This window comes from Acromyrmex echinatior, chromosome 8 (genome assembly GCF_024713525.1).
Source record: "Acromyrmex echinatior isolate Ae372 chromosome 8, ASM2471352v2, whole genome shotgun sequence".
Taxonomy (NCBI): Eukaryota; Metazoa; Arthropoda; class Insecta; order Hymenoptera; family Formicidae; genus Acromyrmex; species Acromyrmex echinatior.
Window position 1 is genome coordinate 5704198 of NC_141859.1, and position 19082 is coordinate 5723279.

Genomic DNA, 19082 nt, shown 5'->3' on the forward strand with positions numbered 1-19082 from the left:
CGTGAGACCATGCGTGTCGACTTAAAGCCATGAACACACTAATCCGCTATATGCTAATGTCAGTCGAGAAAACAGTCGAGTAAGATAATGCAATCTTCCCCGTCATGCGCTACGTAGAACGACGTATGGGGATAGTGGGATTGCGGTTAAGATGGCTCCGAAAGAGCTGCTCGTTTTCAAAGATTTAAGTAATTGAAAGGTTTAAGTAATTGCTTTAAAAAAATGATAAACATTAAGGTTTTTCCAATAATATTCTAATCATCTATGCTTTTTCGAAATATCTTCTCGTGGCAAATACTCGTGTATCATGAAGAATTGAACAGCACAGGTAGGAACGAGAATGGGGGAAAAACACGAGTGAATTCAGCGCGTTGCGGATTCGGCATATCATATTTATGACACGGACACGACGTAATCTGGAACATTATATGCGCAGCAAATCGGAAAGGAGAAAAAGATTCGATGGCAGATAGCTTTGCGAATAAAATCCGAGTTGACATAACGCAGCAGCATTACGTACAGCGTAACGTATCTCATCTCATAGTGACTTGTGTATATGTATTTCTGTATTTCATGTATATCTTTTATAAATCTTTTTCTCTTGAGATCTCACGAATAACTTTGATTCTCCTCTCGTATCTTTGTTGTCTTTTCGACAATCATATTATCGCGGATCTGTGAAGTTAGCACGCCATATTTTTATATTTGATATTTTCATATAAAAAATGCGGAACTTTTTTTTATTTTTCGGTAGAGCTGTAGAACTATGAAAAGTGCTACTGGAACTGTCATTATTTTTTTTATATTAATAAAATGTCGTGCTAGCTTCACAGATCCCATTATCGCGTGTAAAAAGTAATAAGAACGGTACATTAGAATTCAGTAATTGATTATTTATTGATTAAAAGTAGGCTCGGAGTGGAATTATGCAAAAATTTTGAAGTTTTGTAATCTGGATGAAATTATATTAAATTATAACGGTATCTTTGATACAATACTAACGCTGCATGGATAAAATCAGTTATTTAGTGTTGAAAAAAAAAAGATTAATAAGATGAGAGGTTCTAATATACATATATAATAAGTTAATAAATATAAATTTTTACTTTCTTTCTCTTTTTTATACAATTTATGAATTTCCGCATAGCTTGTAAACTTTTGTTATTTTCAGTTTTATTCGTCTAGATTATTACAAATTATTCAAAATTTGCATGCATTCTTATTTGAAAACTATGTATAAATTAATCTATATATATATATATATATATATATATATAGAGAGAGAGAGAGAGAGAAACTTTGTCTATTCAAACATGACAATTATTCAAATCTGATGTAAATTGCTTTAATATGACGCATTGCTTTAATATCTTCTGGGCTAATTATTGCGTAAAATATTACTTTTAATATTTACTCAATTTTCTTTCGCAAGTATGATTTTCTATAATAATCTAAAAACATATAGAATACGACAACAACTTGAGACATGTAAATGTATGCTAATGGTTTCCGCGTTGGTTCACAAGACGGTAGAAATGCTTGAAACGTATGGATCATCATAATAGTAAATTGAATCTGAAACAAAGAAAATTATATTGAGTTTCAGCATAATAAATGAAAAGACACATTTTTATAATAACCACTTCGCGCATATTTTTTAACAGCTAATTAAAAGTTTACGAATGTGAAATATTTACTCAAATTTCCTAGATTGAACTTGTCTGAAAGTATTTAAACATTCCATTAAGAAATTATTCCGAAGAAGGTAAATAAATAAATATTTTCACGCCGTGTAAAAGTAGTAAAGACACATAATATTCACATATAGTGCACGCTTGACGAATTCGATATACCGCATGCAAAAAAGCACACGCCATTTTGCCCTTCCTCGTTCAACCTGACCGGAATTCTAGAGCGCAAAAGCGCTCCGCGCGAAATTAAACAACCACGTAACCCGATAAATCGTTCCGTCGATATCGCTGGAAATAAAAATTCTCTGGTAACGGATTATTTAATTAAAAACGGTACTGCGAGCCTTCGTCCACCCGTCTCCCTGCCCCTCGCTGTTACGCTCAAATGCAAACCGAATTGAGATTCGACGAGAACACATGTGATTCTGCAAGCAGCGCTTACGGAACTTTTCAATCCCTCGTGAAAAGCCAGTTATCGAGTTACAGGAGCGCTGTAACCACAATGAAGTCCGCGTATATATGAACATATCACGCGAAACGCGCTATTCCATATGCCTGTATGAATCTGGTATAGGAAAGCTAATGCTTTTCGAAACTTATCAAATCGAATGTGGAAATCTTATTACGCTTGAAACAGCGATGGCTAAAAATTAGTTGGAACATCGTACAATACAATATCGTATAACGAATGTAAATTGATGTAAAACAACTACATACCAGTTGCAAACGTGTTACATATTTTTTCCAAGGAGCTACTATTTTCTGCATTTTTGGTCCCAAACAAGCACAAAGATAATATGTGTACATAATTACATGTACTACGCAATTGGGCATCATTATAAAGGTCCACATGCCGCCTGTAGATAAAATATGAAAGTGAATCATTATATAGTTAGAATTGATATTAGAATTAAATCAATATATATATGTAATACTCGACTTTTTTTTATCAAAACGTGAAAGCTAATAATTTACTAAATTTTCTTCTAAAATCATTACAATTATTGCTTCGTAATGCATACCAGGTGCATATTTACAAGTAATCCATGCCAAAAGGAAAGTTACTGTGTGATGATATACGTGAAGAAATGAAATTTGATTATATTTTTTTCTAAAAATAAAAATCACAGTATCTGCAAGCTCAGTGATTTTTAGAATTAAGACCCACCATACCCATCGAGCCATCTGTAAATAATAAAACTTCATTATCTTATTATATAGAATGTTTCTATATTAATATATTAAAAAGATTTTTCTATTGATTAATTTTTAATTTTATTTATATATTAAATTATCGAAGCTTTTGTCTAAATTTTTTAATATAGTCAGAATGAGCGATAATATAAAATTTAATTTTAACATAAATTTTAATCGTAGTTACTTACGCTAAGCGACATAGAATCATCTGAAATGACAAAAGGTTCACATCCCATAGATAGATGTGTTGTAAAGCCAGATGTAAGTAACTAGAAAACAGATAAGAAATTACAGTTCAGATTTAAAAATATTAATAGAGAAATATAAATAGGGAAAATATAAAATATTTATAACTAAAAAATCTTTTATCGCATATATTAAATTATTTATTTATTTATTAAGTATACTTACGCCATAGAAAATAATTGCACTTGCAGTTGCAACAAAAATGTTATAACATATCATAGTCTTGATAAGCGCATAAGGTTTTCTTTTTTTCATATAAAGTGGTCCGAGATAAAGCACAAAAGATAAATAAGCGAGTGAAATCAATATTACACCAAATGGATTTGACATCAAAGGCCAATCAGAAACTCTGGGATCTGAAAAGCGAAGAAAAAAAATACTTATCATAATAATATATTTAAGTTTGTGAAAAAGATTGTAACGTAAAAGATCACAACTCGTAAAAAGGTACGAAAAATTATTAATTACCATATAAAGAAAAGAACTAAAGATTATATCATTTAATGGAAACATCTTTTTGACATAATTAAATAATTTTTGTTTATGATTATATTATTATACACTATTAATTATAATATTATACTATGATTATTTCTATTATTTTTATATATACATATTTTTTATAGCTTATATGATATTATACATGCAATCTTTTTCATAAATATAAAATTCAACTAAATACTTTTTTATCTGTTTACTTACCCGAAATTTCATCGATAAGATAATGATAAATATCCATAATTCCCATATCCTGGAAAATAAAATCAATAAAAGAAAGACAGTTTTTTGATTACTGTTCACATTAATATTAAACAAATCTAAGAAAACTTTAATAGCCAATAAATTTAGAAATAATGTAGTACACGGAGAGAATTTTTTTTTAGAGTTTATCCTGAAAATATGAGATAGTCGTGAGTTTGATATATCATTATCGTGAGTCGATACATCATTGTATTTCGAAAAAAATTTTATATAAATCTCTCTCATTCATTAATAAAACTACCATAAAATATAAAATGAGTTTAATATAAATTAATTTTACTGAAATGCATCTACTTAATTTTACTCAAATGCATAAAAATCTTTAAAATATTGTATTGTATCACAACTATATATTTTCAGGTTAAATTGTAAAAGAAAATACTCTCCGTGTAACAATAAAGATATGTTACATTATGGATGAAGTTACAAAGTGATATCGCATGTGTATGTGATGGAGGGAATAAGTGAAACTCTCGTAATCATTGAACTTCTGTCACGCAGTTGATTGCTAACATCGATTAAACGTAGTGTCGGGTCAGCATTGTACAAAAATATTTTGCTGTTTCAATTAGAATTATAGCTGTTTTTTTATAGCACAAAATCTAAATTCTATCTCTGTCATCTATATGATTAGATGCAATACATATCCAATATCGCAGTATACTTGCTAGAAATTTATCTATTTAGCTATTTTTCGTACTTAGATAATTTTCGCTATAATTGCAAGATCACTTTTTTGAGTGTATCGAAATATCTGTGTAGATAAAGTTAATTTTGAATAAAGTAGAGAGATATTTCAAACAGAGAAACATGACAATTTATTAGTAAACACTAGTTTAGACAATAAAAAATTATTTTCTGCGCTTGTTAATTTTAGTGGAGATTTAATCCTCTATATTTATAAAAGCCAGCATCGCTTATATAATCCCCTAAAAATTAATTGTGTTAACACTTTGACATAAATCTATTTTTTTTTATCATTTTATTTAATATCACGAGCATATAACAACAAATAACAATACAATTTTGATTTGTATGAACAGTAACGGTTTTAGACATATTGTTTTATTTAATTGCGGCAGTATATAGTAACAATGCAATTTTTATTCGTACGATCGATAACGTTTCTAAACATATCTATTAATCCTTCACTGGCATCATGAAATTTTCGATCATGGCTTGCAGTTTGATATGTTAAGAGTTACTACTATTGTTTTTATTGTTTCGGACTATATAAAAATCTGAAAAAATTCTTGTATACTTGTGAAACTTTTAAAACGTGATATGAGTTAAAAATTCGTAACTTTTATATGAGTAAATGAAAAGAAATCTTTTTAAGCTATAATACTGAAGGATATGTACTTAAAAAAAAAAGGTTGCCTTGAAAAAATTGAATTATTTGAGAACATGAAAATGCAAATTTTTATGAGTTAAAAAACGTAGTAAAACGCAGGAGTTTTTTTCATATTACAAAAATCTATTAACACAACATTTTTAAATATTAATAGAAAAAATATGTAAAGTGCAAAAATATATTTATAAAAAAAAAATTCATTGACACCAGTAAAAAAATAATAACAAATGTAGAAAAACTAATTTTAAATTTCTATAAATGTTAAAATTATTGTAAAATATTAAACTGAAGAATATAAAATTTTGATAAATACTTCGCGTTTGCATTGATGTAGAGGGTATCGACTTTATTTGTTTTTGAAGAATATAACGCATTGCGACCTGAAAATTCTGTATACTGTTTTTTAACTGCGATATGAGCTTGACATCTAACATTTTATATATAAAGTCAAAAAATCTAAGCGATAAAATAGTTGTCTTAAAAAAAAGGTGCTGATTGAATGAGATGAAATATGCAAATTTTTATGTTACAAACAGTAGTTAATACACCCATAGTTTGTTTTCATATTCAAAATCTATTACTCAAAATTTAATGTCGAAAAAGGATTGTAAGTGAAATGATTATAAAATAAATTCTTGACACCAGTAAAATATAACAAGATAACTAATTTAAATTCTATAAATTAATTATTGAAAATTGAAGATTTGACATAATTACGCGGATGCTTGATCATGAGGTATCACTTTATTCGTTCTTGCAACGAACAAATATGCATTGCGCCCTGTCTCATGTCTTTCGAGTTTTTAGGAGCGATGTGCTCTCATCTTTTCTTAAGAGTCACATTGTAAAAATTTTTTTCATGGTGCTGGGAAGGAATAGTATTATGTATACAGTATTAATACCTCATGTCGATTTAAAATGTATATAATAATATTGTTGAGCGGAGTTGTACATGGTGAATGAATAGCTTCGCATTAACGATAATATTTTTAGCTCGATTCAGCTTACTTCGATTAACGATCAATTCTTCTCTGTTCGAATTTCAATACTCTTCGAGATCCCGGTAAAAATTTTTTCATGCATGAAAAACGTATCATGATGAATACGTGTAAATATGTATTAAACATATTAGGTGTTGGAATTAATTCGTAGCGTTTTACAAGTGATGGGAAGTACTTTCATTAATGTATTTTTTAATGCTCATGTGAAATAAATAACATTCTTTCATTAAAAACGCTACGAATTAATTCCAACACCTAATACATAAACACACATAAATATTCATGTATAATTATATATGAAATATATCCATACATGTTCGTTCATACATCCTTTTTTTATAAAATTACTTTTTAGTATAATAGAAATAATATAATAATAATGTGAAAATATTAAAAATAATTAGAGGTAATTTTTGTACTATTTGTTTTAGAAAAAAATCAAGTTTGAAGAAATGTAAAAAAATTACTTACGTATAATTGTATACAAAATTATGCATAATTATGTATGAGCAATTTTTTTTTACATTTTTCCAAACTTGTTTTTTTCTAAAACAAACAATGTGAAAATTATCCCTTTAATTACAATATTTTTTATGTTTTCACATTACTATTATTATGTATTAGGTGTAGTAAAAATAATGGATTTCTTTGTACTACACCTAATATTTCTATTATCTAAAAAAAAGTAATTTTACAAAAGAAAGAAGGATATATGAACATGTATGGACATATTTCATATATAATTATACATGTTGCAATCGCACTCACGAACGTGGTGCAACTTCGCGCGTTCGCAGCTAATTCTCTCTCGACTCGCTAGGATTCCTCTCGTTATACGAATATTCGTCTGACCTTAAAGGAAACGCGACAGAAAGGGTGTCTTTACGCGGCCACTTCTGAAGGCGACGTCAGATCTCGAAACCGATAGTTGGGCGCCAGGCACGAGTGAGCGTGCCATTCTTTATCGAAATTAATCAGGATATTCTCCACGCGATATTCTACAGAAGTACGAACGTCGACGGCTCTCGTAACCGTCAGCTCAGCCTCGGAAATGGCAGAGAGGGCGGTTCGCGATCGAGTATAGAGGATCGTTTGGGGAGGCGAGTATAACGACGGCAATGAAACATACAATAATTAGTAATAATAAGAAATAACAAATATATTTGATGAATCTCCGACTCTCGTTCGTACCCGTCGATAATATCACGACGACAGTATGTGATTGAAATGCGTTACGTTAGCCATGCGTTATTACGTGTCCCGATATGCTCTACGCGATGCGGATTACTTACGCTAACTCTCGAAGGCACGCAAAAATATTTTTCGTCCGAATCGCACGAATGATAGCTCGACGCTTTGACAGCCGAGATAGGAAACGGTAGATTACGGTGTTACCACAAACACGGTGCAACCTCGTGCTCGTCTGCGGGGCTTCGTCCGTTTTACAGACTGTCGGAAAGAGATAAAGGACACGCAGACATCACGATATAGAGTTCTGATACAAACAAGACAAATCGAGGTATGCGACAAGACTTAACGAAAATGATTAAACTATGGCTCAGGCGGATGCGGAAAATGAAAACTCTCCCGAAAATCTTATAACGAGTCGTCGCGGGAGGCGCTTAGACACAACACCGCGAAAAATCTGACGCACAGCAACTCCGCGTACGTCTCACATACAAAATCCGACAACGATAATTACACGCGCCTCCCGGACATACAAATTGACGACCTTACACTGCGCTCGTCTCCGGCAATCCCCTCTCGACTTTCGGTTCGTTATTCAGCGACCTGCATCTCTCACCTAGTGCTCCTCTCTTGCTCGTCACAGCACAAGTGCCGGGTACTTCGTTCTCAATCGCTCTCCTCTCCTTAGTCTCAGCCGTCTTCCTCTTCGCCGCAAAATTCACAAGGTCGCAAGGGGAGGGAGGGTTATCAATTATCCTGTAAAACTTATGATACGACACGCACGAAAAAACGATACATCGATGCAGAAAATCTGCGGGACGCACAAATAAAAATAAATGCGAAACAGACGAGACAATAGGTATGTGAAGTTAGCACCCCAACTATAGTACTCAGAAGGTATAATTATTTTTAAATAATTTTTGAAAAATGGGGTGCTAACTTCTCATCGAAAATCGAGATCGAATAGTTCTGAGTGGCTCAATAGCTTCATTTCGTGAATATCTAGAGTTCCTGATGCATAAAAAAAAATTTTGAAAAATCAAAAAAAAATTAAAAATTTTTGAAAAATCAATTTTTAGATACAATAACTTTTAATGAGACGAAGAGTTCTCTATATTTTTTAATGCAAGATTCATTTAATAACGATTTTTAAATAATTTTTAAAAAATTTTTTGGAAAAAAATTTTTTTTATAAAATAGTTCTGTGACACGTTAATTGTCATTCTAACAATTTCGAAGAGTTCTCAGCAATTAAAACCAACTCAATAATAAAAAAGATATACACTTAAAATGAAATTTGAAAAATCGATTGCAGAAGTACGTATTTCCTTATGTAGTCATCCAATCGCTTTGTCACCTATATTTTTCGAATTAAAAAATTTTTCGACATTATGATACGGAGACATTTGAACTCTATCATTGAAAATTTTCTAAGTCCGACATCGAAAAATTTTTTGAGAGTACTGAGTAGTTCTGATTAGAGTTCTATGTAGTTCTCGACTCGACGAGTTCTGTCAAAAAATATTAGGTGACAAAGCAATTGGATGACTACATAAGGAAATACGTACTTCTGCAATCGATTTTTCAAATTTCGTTTTAAGTGTATATCTTTTTTATTATTGAGTCTGTGTTGGTTTTAATTGCTAAGAACTCTTCGAAATTGTTAGAATGACAATTAACATGTCACAGAATTATTTTATAAAAAAAATTTTTTTTCCAAAAAATTTTTTAAAAATTATTTAAAAATTGTTATTAAATGAATCTTGCATTAAAAAATATAGAAAACTCTTCGTCTCGTTAAAAGGAAGCAGGAACTCTAATCAGAACTATTATCTAAAAATTAATTTTTCAAAAATTTTTAATTTTTTTTTATTTTTCAAAATTTTTTTTTATGTATCAGGAACTCTAGGTATTCAAACCTAAATGAAGCTTGAGCCACTCAGAATTATTCGATCTCGATTTTCGATGAGAAGTTAGCACCCCATTTTTTAAAAATTGTTTAAAAATAATTATTAAGTGGAACTCTTGTTATAAATTATGTAGAACTCTTTGTCTCGTCAAAAAGAAACGGGAACTCTAATCAGAACTCCTGAGTACTATAGTTGGGGTGCTAACTTCACATACCCCGAGACAATGTTAAAAAGGTGCACAGATACCGCCTTAAAAAGTGCTAGACTTGCTCTGTCATTTCCGATCGGGTCTTACGATTCTTGTAACGGAAAAGAAAAACGCATAAATATTCATAAACATTGTGACGTGACTGATTGTGCCTTCTCTCCTTCCACGATCTTTTGCGAGTTCGTCATACGTGATCCATTTTTCAGTCATTCTCAGAAATGGCTCAATTTCATTCCGTTTCAATAGCGTCTGTCGCAAATGTTAATTCCATCATGTTCTTAACACTCAACTCGTGAGGAACCTAAACATCGAGCTTCTTTTTGTATCCAGCTTTGTGTAAATGATTTAAAACTGTTTTGTGGTCAATGCCTAGTTCCCTAGCAATCTCCACAGTGCTCACATGCTTATCACGCTCGACTTTTTCCATGATTTCATCACTTTTCAGTGATTGGTCGACCGGAGCGAGATTCATCTTTCATATCGAAATTTCCAGTATAAAAATGAGCGAACCATTTCCGTGCTGCTGATTTTGATAGAGTATCTTCACCGTAAATAGCACAAATTTTTTTCACAAGCCTGTGCAGCCTTCTTGCCTTTATCGTAGTAGTACTGCAAAATGTAGCGAATTTTTTCCTTATTTATTTCCATTTTCAAAATAAAATAACTTTTGTTCCACTTCACCGATTTCAATCTTTTTCGGCTCAAAACAAAGGTTGAAATGTCACTTTTTACGCACGTCTAGTGTTGTCAATGTGATTAATAGTTATCGACTGCTGAGCATTTAATGTCATCTAGTGGGAAAAACGCTACAAACTTTTTCCCACATCTAATACATAAAAAATTGTTTACCGGAATCTTTCTTAAATAATCAAAAAATTTTTTCCGCGGGTCATTGTTATTTATCATAGTTACGTTTCCAATTTAAAATAAAGACATTTAAATTTCCGAAACAGTTATTTAAATGTCGAGAATGAAAATTATGAAATATATTATATAAATATAATATGTTTTATATATTTATTTTAACTGAGCGACATACTGTGCAAAAAAAATACTTGTCAAATGTCAAGGAAAAAGTGTTCGGAAAAATGTGTTTAAATGCCTATTGTCTTCATGAAAACTAAGTCAGTCATATGTACAAGTAATATGTATTTATTCGGAACTGTCATACCTTCGTTTAAAGTCGAGTCATGATGATGTAATAATCGGAATACATATATGATAAAAGCCTTTGACTTGTAAAATTTAAATTTGAAATATAAGTAATGATGAAAATGAAAATCATTCTTTCGGAAATCAAAACTTTATTAATTACGATTAATGAAAAAGGATGAACACTTATTAAAAATTGAGCATTTTAGCAATAATTAAGATACACACCTTTGGAGAAAGATTTGGTAATCTCTTCTTGCATTGTGACTTTAATTTGTACATGTCCATCGACATTTAAGAAACCAACTCTTGTGTGAATAATATTGATGTTAACAACCCCTCGTGTTGGTAACCACTGCGCTTTGCGTTCATCTGCAGGCCAAGAACCCCTAACGTCGGCTTAGAGCGCAGGGTTGTAATTGATGAACAAAACGCCCCGTGAAGAATTTATCGTTAAATACAGCTAAAATATACATTAAATAAAAAAGAATGATATAATAAAATTAATAAAAATCACGTATTTTTTTCTTATAACATTAAATATATACAATTATGACATTAAATATATATTTACAATTTTACAATTCATTTTCAGTTTTTTATTTTACATAGGAACATTTTTACATTGTAAATTATTATAAGATCTTATAATATAGATATAAATAAAAAAGAAGTTTATGAATTATAAGCAAAACTTTATCCTTTTTTTTTATTTTGTATGTATTTAATATGTTATTTATTATATAATAATTCATTTTAATAATATCTCCTATATTATTTAAATAATCATTGGCATAATAAATTCTGAGGCTACATATTTTATATTAGATTGATCGATAATAATATAAAAAAAAATATTTCACGTGTAAAAATTGATTTGATGGATGCAAGTATACAGCCATGGTGACAAATTATATTCTAGTATAGATGTATGGCTTCTTAGTTATTTAAATGTGGATTAGCCGACTCATACTTGTCTTGATATTACTATTCGAGTTGAGAAGACAGTCACGAATTGACCTTTTCTTAGTATTAGAAATTTATTGCTCGATCTCCTTTAATCAGATCATCCAACTACTGCGTTTCGCATAATTGAACCGGACAAATTGATTTCCGTGTCTAGAATTCGTTATTTCTTCCTTTTCTCTCTCTCTCTCTCTCTCTCTCACACACTCTCTACAAAAATCGAAAAGCAAGTATATGCTTTTGTATTTTTGCAAAGAATATTTGTGATAAGATAAAATAAGGATGATGTTATATGAATTTTATATAGTATTATACATCTAGAAAATATATATGTAAGATCTTATAATAATTTACACTGTTAAGAAGACAAAACATGTAGAAAATAATTACTAAACGTATACTGAAAAGATATTTGCAATGCATTAGAACAAAATTGAAACCTGGGAATATATTAAATACTTATAAAAAGTTTATAATAAATTAAATACTTTTTGAGCTATTAAAATATAAAATAAATATTTTTTACTTATTTTTTTTTGAAATATTAAATGCTAAAAAGCCAAATTTTTTATGTAATATTTGATCATATATTTAATCATTAAATTATTTTCTTTTTAATAATACTCTACTTTTTTAGTTTTAGTTATTAATTTAAATAAGAAAGACAGGAACATCTAAATAATTATATATGCATAAATAATTTAAATAGAATGTATAAACATTTTAATAATTGTAAGAAAATATTATTTGAGATTTTCCGTCGATGCCATCTATCTATTTCAAGAGCAACATTATTAAAAGTTTATCGATAAAGCATTTACTATTAATATCATTACTAAAACAATTTTTTATTTATTTATAACATAAAATTATTTATCAACAAATAGTATATGTATGAAAGGCAATTATTTTTTATGTAACATTATTTGCTTCATTATTGAAGATATTATCTACTGATGATAGAACCTTATTTACCGGTAGAAGTTTATATAGAGCGTATATAGAAAGTGTTTTAACTTTTCTTATTTATCTACTTCTATCTTACTTATTAAAAATATAGATTATGAAACAATTTATTATCATATTACAATAGTATAACGCGTCTTTAGTTTTATGATAATGATAATGCAACTTTTTGTATTTGTATCTAAACAAAAAATAACATATATTTCAATCATTAAATTATAGATTTTTTATGCAAAAAGAATTTGTATTGATAATTACAATTAAGATATATTAATATTATAAATGTAAAAAATATAAAAATAATCTATAATTAAAGAAATAGTTTTTATAATATTGGATAGCAATTCAGTTTAGAAATTTTTACCCAACATACTATTTAACATCATCTTCAAGAAGATATCTCTAAATCTCTTGCTTCAAGGTCTCGAAAAGTTAATAAATGACTAGATTGTGTGTGAACATTCTTTATACCCAAGGGGATGAACAATATATGCACAAGTATACTGGTAAACACTTGAAACAAATTATGTAAGCCTTTAACTTGTAGACCAGTATAGCTCAGAGACAGTTTAAGTCGTAAAGTACAAGATGCACATATGAAGAGAGAATAGGGAAAAATTGCTTGGGAAGGCTACTTTCATACATATTTGCATAAGTGGCTGCATCTAAAATTTGATAGAGGGAACAGAAGGGGCACTTTTGAAATGTATCATCTTATCTTGGTTAAGGATATATTAAAAATGCGTTAGACGAATTACTATATTATTAATGATTTTAATTAATGTTATCTTTAACATAAATGTGTCTTAAGATTATAATTTTAGAAAAGTAGAGCAAAGAATGTTTGAAAATAATATATGGAATTTATTGTTTTATGAGTTTATTTAGAAATATATAAAAATAAATTATATATAGCTATATTATATAGAGATATTATATAGAGCATTTCTGTTATATAAACAAATTAAAGTTACGTTTAAGAAATATTTTTACATTAAATCGTTTTTTGTCACAACATTTCAAATGTTTATTCTCATTCCTTGCAAATCTCTAATAGCAATAAGAATTAACTTAATATGAGCGTTGGTTCTTGCAATCGCTTTCCGTAAATTCGCTATTTGTTGCTCAAGTAACGTGATCCGTATATTTATAATGATTAAAGCTTCATTCAAAGTAAATTCAATATAATGTCCTAAACCAACATCCAATAAGATCTTGGAAGCATCTGGAACGTGTGCTTGAATAAAGAAATTATTTCGAATATCGACTTTGGTTTTGAAACCAGTTTTTTCAACGTTTGTATTTTGAAACGTCGTTATCACTGATTTCAATTGTAAAAATTCGGCGACGTCAGCATTTTTAGTGTTAAGTTTTTCGGCCAGTTTTGCAAGATCGGCTTTCAGCACGTCATTTATGAAGCTTTCAAATTGTAAGATCTTCTGTTGAATTTGTGGATCCATAATTAAGCTCTTGCACTATAAAATACGAAAAATGAGATTAGTTTACATATATATAAAACATAATGGATGAAAAATTCAAACATTAAAATCAACTAACATGTTAATAATCTGGTTAGTAAGATATTTCTCTTATGAAATCAGACAACGGGTGCCTTGTTCATAAAATTCTTTGGACTGAGACCTGAACCCAACATAAACAGTCTTCTGCACTGTTGTGTTCGATGGAAATTTCCTGCCTTTTAAATTCTTCTTCAGTCCCCAAAGATATGAAAATCGCATGATGACAAATCTGGATTACAGACAAGATATTCCAGTATTTTCCCACCGAAACTATGCCATGTAATTTATACATCTCTGGAGATTTGTACCCTGATTTTGTAATTTTTAACGAGAGGATCGATATCATTATATTGTCGTTATAGATAATATACTTGGTAAAAAAAGCTGGGCAACAATAATGTAATGATACTGAACTATTGTTACAGAATAAGTATACTGAAGAAGAATCTGAAAGATATAAAATTTCCATTAGACACAGCAATGCAGGAGACTGTTTACAAATGGGTTTGATTCCAGTAGCCTAAGGAATTTTCTGAATAGAGCATCCACCGTTTATTTTCACAATAAAAAAGTGTCTTACCAACTATGATTATTAACAAGTTAGTTAATTCCAATGTCTGAATTTTTCATCAGCTATATTTCATTTGACTGCTCCTAGTAAGTATAAAGAGAGAGAGACAGAGAGAGAGAGAGAGAACAGCTTGTATATAGATTTAAATAATATGATGTTTGGAACGCGCAAATATTCATGCGGTATATATAATCGTGTAGAGGTATAGAATAAGAAATGAAGAAAACCAAGTATTAAAAAATATATGTAATGTATTAAACAAAAGAACGTCATTAAACATATCTCGCTAGAAAAATAGGTTATGTCACATCTAACAATTATGTACACATATTTTGTTTATATTTTGGTTTGTGTAATAACCAATATCACTCACATTATCGAATTTAGATTAAAATATACCAGAGTCAAAGAAAATCACAAGTATAATCCTTTTAGTAAACCCAACATTTTTACATTATATTGTGATAATCTGACTATGCGTCGCATTATGCGACATTTTGACCTAGCGGAATTATCAACAAATAACACATTCAGTGGGTGGTAACGCAACAGCTGCTAAGGAAGATTCCGACCAAATTCTAGTCCGTCGATTTTTTAGATAAAAAAAATATTTCTTTTTAAAAACCATTAATTCTTGTTGTATATATTTTTCTATTTTATTTATCTAATTATTTATTTCATATATCAATAATTTTTTATACCATGTGCATATAGTATAAAAAAATGCATCAAATATGAAATAAAATTTATTCTTAATTTAGTATTTTTAATTAAGTACGTATTTATATTTATACGAACTAACATTTGTTTTTAATTAAATGCTTTGATATAAATAGTAATTTTTTAACGATAAAATTTATGTAATACTTATAAACATTGTAGCAATACATCAAATTATTAATACGTATAAAAGTTATGTATTTGTTTACATTTGATTAATTAGATGTTTTAAATTTTAATATTAATTTTTGATAAAAATATTATTAATAAGCTTTGAGAAAATCGTTTATATAAGTAATGTTAGAATTTGTATGTCTTAGTCTGAATTTTGTATAAGGTAGTTATAAGACCATTTAATGTCCATCTTGCTGTAGATCATATTGCTCATTTTTTCCCGATAACTTCGACATGACAACATTGGCAATATATCGTCAGAAATCTTTTGCATAATTTTATAGGATGCTGCTCAATTATATAATACATGCACAGCATACCTGATGTGCACCTGGATTGGATAATAAGCAGATTCTTAATATAACAACCACACACAATGTTATGAGTTGCATTCTGCATATTTTATATATATATATATATATATATATATATATATATATTAAGAACACCCTTTTATTTCTCGGAAACTATCGCATTTTATTAAAACTGATAAAAACATAATTTGTTTAAATAATTAAAGAAGTAAAAATTCATAATTTATAATAAAAAAATTAACGTTCATGATGTATTAAATTTATCATAGAATTTACAAACAAATGATAAACAATTGGCAATTAGCAAAAAAGCAACTGGGAATTAGCACTGTAAACGGCGCGCAGTTTGCTTTGAAAAAACTTATCTCAAATAAAAAGAATTAACTTGTACATGTTTCGGCTAAACTTTTATCTTTCTTCAGTCAAAACAAACTTATTACAGTAGGATGTTATCCATTAGTTGCAACCCAAATCAAAAGAAAAAGAAATAATTACAGTAAATTGTTGTCCGGTCGAAATCATTGTGAGACGGTAACCATTTCCTCCATTATAGGATAAACTCTCCAGTTGAAAGGCTGGATGGTAGTGAATGACTAGTAGGAATCTCACAATGATATAATCAACGATTATAATCGTAAAATATTTGAATCTTAAAATTAATAATTGCAATACAGTTACAGGCAGGTTGTCAATGAATAAAATCATATTGAAATAAAATGGTGATCCACTGTCAATTATGTTAATAATTAAAATGAGAAAAATTAAGTTCGATACGAAATAAGGTAGTATTGAAATTCTATTGCAGAATTTATATTTTAAAATATTCTTTATGTTATTTAATATAATAACAATAATATGGCAAATGAGAGTAATGGTGCGATAAATGGAGCGCAGATTTTTAGTATATTTGAACTATGAATGTATTACATTATTTTGTTATTTGTTCACTTACTCATAAATTATATTATTTTGACACTAAGAAATATTGAATATTAATTTCATTCAAAATATCCAAATAACAATCATATGTTAAATTAACTCAAATATGTTAAACATTTAATACAAAATTTTAATAAAGATATGAATGGATTGTTCAATACAAAAATTTTTATTGTTTACAAAATTCTTTCAATCGGTGAAATATATTTTATTTGATAGGTATAGACTAAAGTTCTTATCCTATGATGACCTTTTTAAGACTTGTAATTTAATTTGTAACTTGAATTTCTGCCTTTATGTCAAATTTACGGGAAATATATTTAAGTTTTACAAAAGTTAGCAGTCGATAATAGCTATACTTTGTTGTATATGAAATTTTTTATCAAAAGTGTCGATTTTGATCATTTAAAAAAGGGAATTAATTCTTAATATGAGATACAAGGGTTTTTTCTTGTATGAGATGGTATTTCGTAACAGAAAACTAAGGAAAAAAATAAAGAAAGAGATAAGCTTTTTATACCCTTTTATTGTATTACATACAAGTAGGAACAAAGAATTTAAATAACAATACAGAAAAAGGGCTACGAGCCAAAAATTATTTTACAAAATTAAACATGTGTGTGAATAATCTTAACCATAGAATCGTCTTTTTTAATTTCGTTCGATAGCATACTTTAAGATATTAAATTGTTTAGATACTCTTATGTTAGCTAGGAATAGTTCTGAGTCTCTCATATTACGACTTTCATACCTTGCGGTTGCATGATCATCAAATCTAATCTTTACAGTTAAACAAATCACTGTATCACGTGTTTTCCTGTGAATACAATCTTGCTGCATGCAGACTTTATTATCTAATATTTATTTTTATATAATAAAATAAGATTTGAAGACTCTCTCTCTCTCTCTCTCTCTCTCTCTCTCTCTCTCTCTCTCTCTCTCTCTCTCTCTCTCTCTCTCTCTCTCTCTCTCTCTCTCTCTCTCTCTCTCTCCTGCTGTCTCTCTCTCTCTCTCTCTCTCTCTCCTCTCTCTCTCTCTCTCTCTCTCTCTCTCTCTCTCTCTCTCTCTCTCTCTCTCTCTCTCTCTCTCTCTCTCCCAACTCTCTCTCTCTCTCTCTCTCTCTCTCTCTCTCTCCCAACTCTCTCTCTCTCTCTCCCTCTCTCTCTCTCTCTCCTCTCTCTCTCTCTCTCTCTCTCTCTCTCTCTCTCTCTCTCTCTCTCTCTCTCTCTCTCTCTCTCTCTCTCTCTCTCTCTCTCTCTCTCTCTCTCTCTCTCTCTCTCTCTCTCTCTCTCTCTCTCTCTCTCTCTCTCTCTCTCTCTCACTCTCTCTCTCTCTCTCTCTCTCTCTCTCTCTCTCTCTCTCTCTCTCTCTCTCTCTCTCTCTCTCTCTCTCTCTCTCTCTCTCTCTCTCTCTCTCTCTCTCTCTCTCTCTCTCTCTCTCTCTCTCTCTCTCTCTCCTCTCTCTCTCTCTCTCTCTCTCTCTCTCTCTCTCTCTCTCTCTCTCTCTCTCTCTCTCTCTCTCTCTCTCTCTCTCTCTCTCTCCTCTCTCTCTCTCTCTCTCTCTCTCTCTCTCTCTCTCTCTCTCTCTCTCTCTCTCTCTCTCTCTCTCTCTCTCTCTCTCTCTCTCTCTCTCTCTCTCTCTCTCTCTCTCTCTCTCTCTCTCTCTCTCTCTCTCTCTCTCTCTCTCTCTCTCTCTCTCTCTCTCTCTCTCTCTCTCTCTCTCTCTCTCTCTCTCTCTCTCTCTCTCTCTCTCTCTCTCTCTCTCTCTAACCACCATAAAATTTGACAACGTTCAATTTCACAAATCTGTTTTGCAACGACTACCACGCATGATCTAACAATAAATTTTCTACTGAACAGATTTCACACTAAGAATAAAAAGTTCATAATAGAACCAAGTGCTTATTAATTTAGTTTATTTATATGTACTTATTAATTTAGCAGAAAACTCCGTTATCTCATATTAGGAGCCTATCCCATACTAGGCGACCTTACCTTGTAATAACGTAATGATTATATGTATATGACAAATTATCATAGAATGACACATTATTTATTTCGTTAAATAAATTTTATAACAAGATTTCGGCAATAACAGATAATACAATTCAACATAGTGAAAAGTATGCACAGTATAACGATAAGAAGTGACTTTGAATTAGACTGAGAAAAATATATATTGTAATCGGGTTGAGGACAGCAAC

At 29.8% G+C, this 19082-nt stretch overlaps 2 protein-coding genes across 8 annotated transcripts; both read right to left on the reverse strand.

Moving 5' to 3' along the window:
• Window positions 1–1085: 1085 nt before the first annotated feature.
• LOC105144501 (very long chain fatty acid elongase AAEL008004) lies at window positions 1086–11071 on the reverse strand. 5 transcript variants are annotated; one of them, XM_087408596.1, is made up of 8 exons: window positions 10938–10960; window positions 7989–8195; window positions 3837–3885; window positions 3300–3490; window positions 3077–3157; window positions 2714–2876; window positions 2409–2548; window positions 1086–1575 (listed from the first exon to the last, which is right to left on the reverse strand). In XM_087408596.1, exons 3-8 carry the CDS (start codon window positions 3880–3882, stop codon window positions 1411–1413), a joined length of 786 nt encoding a protein of 261 aa, XP_087264722.1. In that variant the 5' UTR covers window positions 3883–3885; window positions 7989–8195; window positions 10938–10960; the 3' UTR covers window positions 1086–1410. The 5 variants fall into 5 exon arrangements, with proteins under 5 accessions (XP_087264722.1, XP_087264721.1, XP_011051740.1 ...); XM_087408595.1 differs by lacking the exon at window positions 10938–10960 and adding an exon at window positions 9359–9557; XM_011053438.2 differs by lacking the exon at window positions 10938–10960 and adding an exon at window positions 9359–9557 and having other exon boundaries at window positions 7989–8250.
• A 2324-nt stretch (window positions 11072–13395) lies between these two features.
• Uxt (Uxt prefoldin-like subunit) lies at window positions 13396–15256 on the reverse strand. Of its 3 annotated transcripts, XM_087408597.1 has the most exons (5): window positions 15106–15256; window positions 14742–14815; window positions 14470–14608; window positions 14199–14390; window positions 13396–14116 (listed from the first exon to the last, which is right to left on the reverse strand). In XM_087408597.1, the coding sequence occupies exon 5, from the start codon at window positions 14099–14101 to the stop codon at window positions 13661–13663; it is 441 nt and encodes a 146-aa protein (XP_087264723.1). In that variant the 5' UTR covers window positions 14102–14116; window positions 14199–14390; window positions 14470–14608; window positions 14742–14815; window positions 15106–15256; the 3' UTR covers window positions 13396–13660. The 3 variants fall into 3 exon arrangements, with proteins under 3 accessions (XP_087264723.1, XP_087264724.1, XP_011051743.1); XM_087408598.1 differs by lacking the exons at window positions 14470–14608; window positions 14742–14815; XM_011053441.2 differs by lacking the exons at window positions 14199–14390; window positions 14470–14608; window positions 14742–14815 and having other exon boundaries at window positions 15106–15255.
• Between the last annotated feature and the right edge of the window lie 3826 nt (window positions 15257–19082).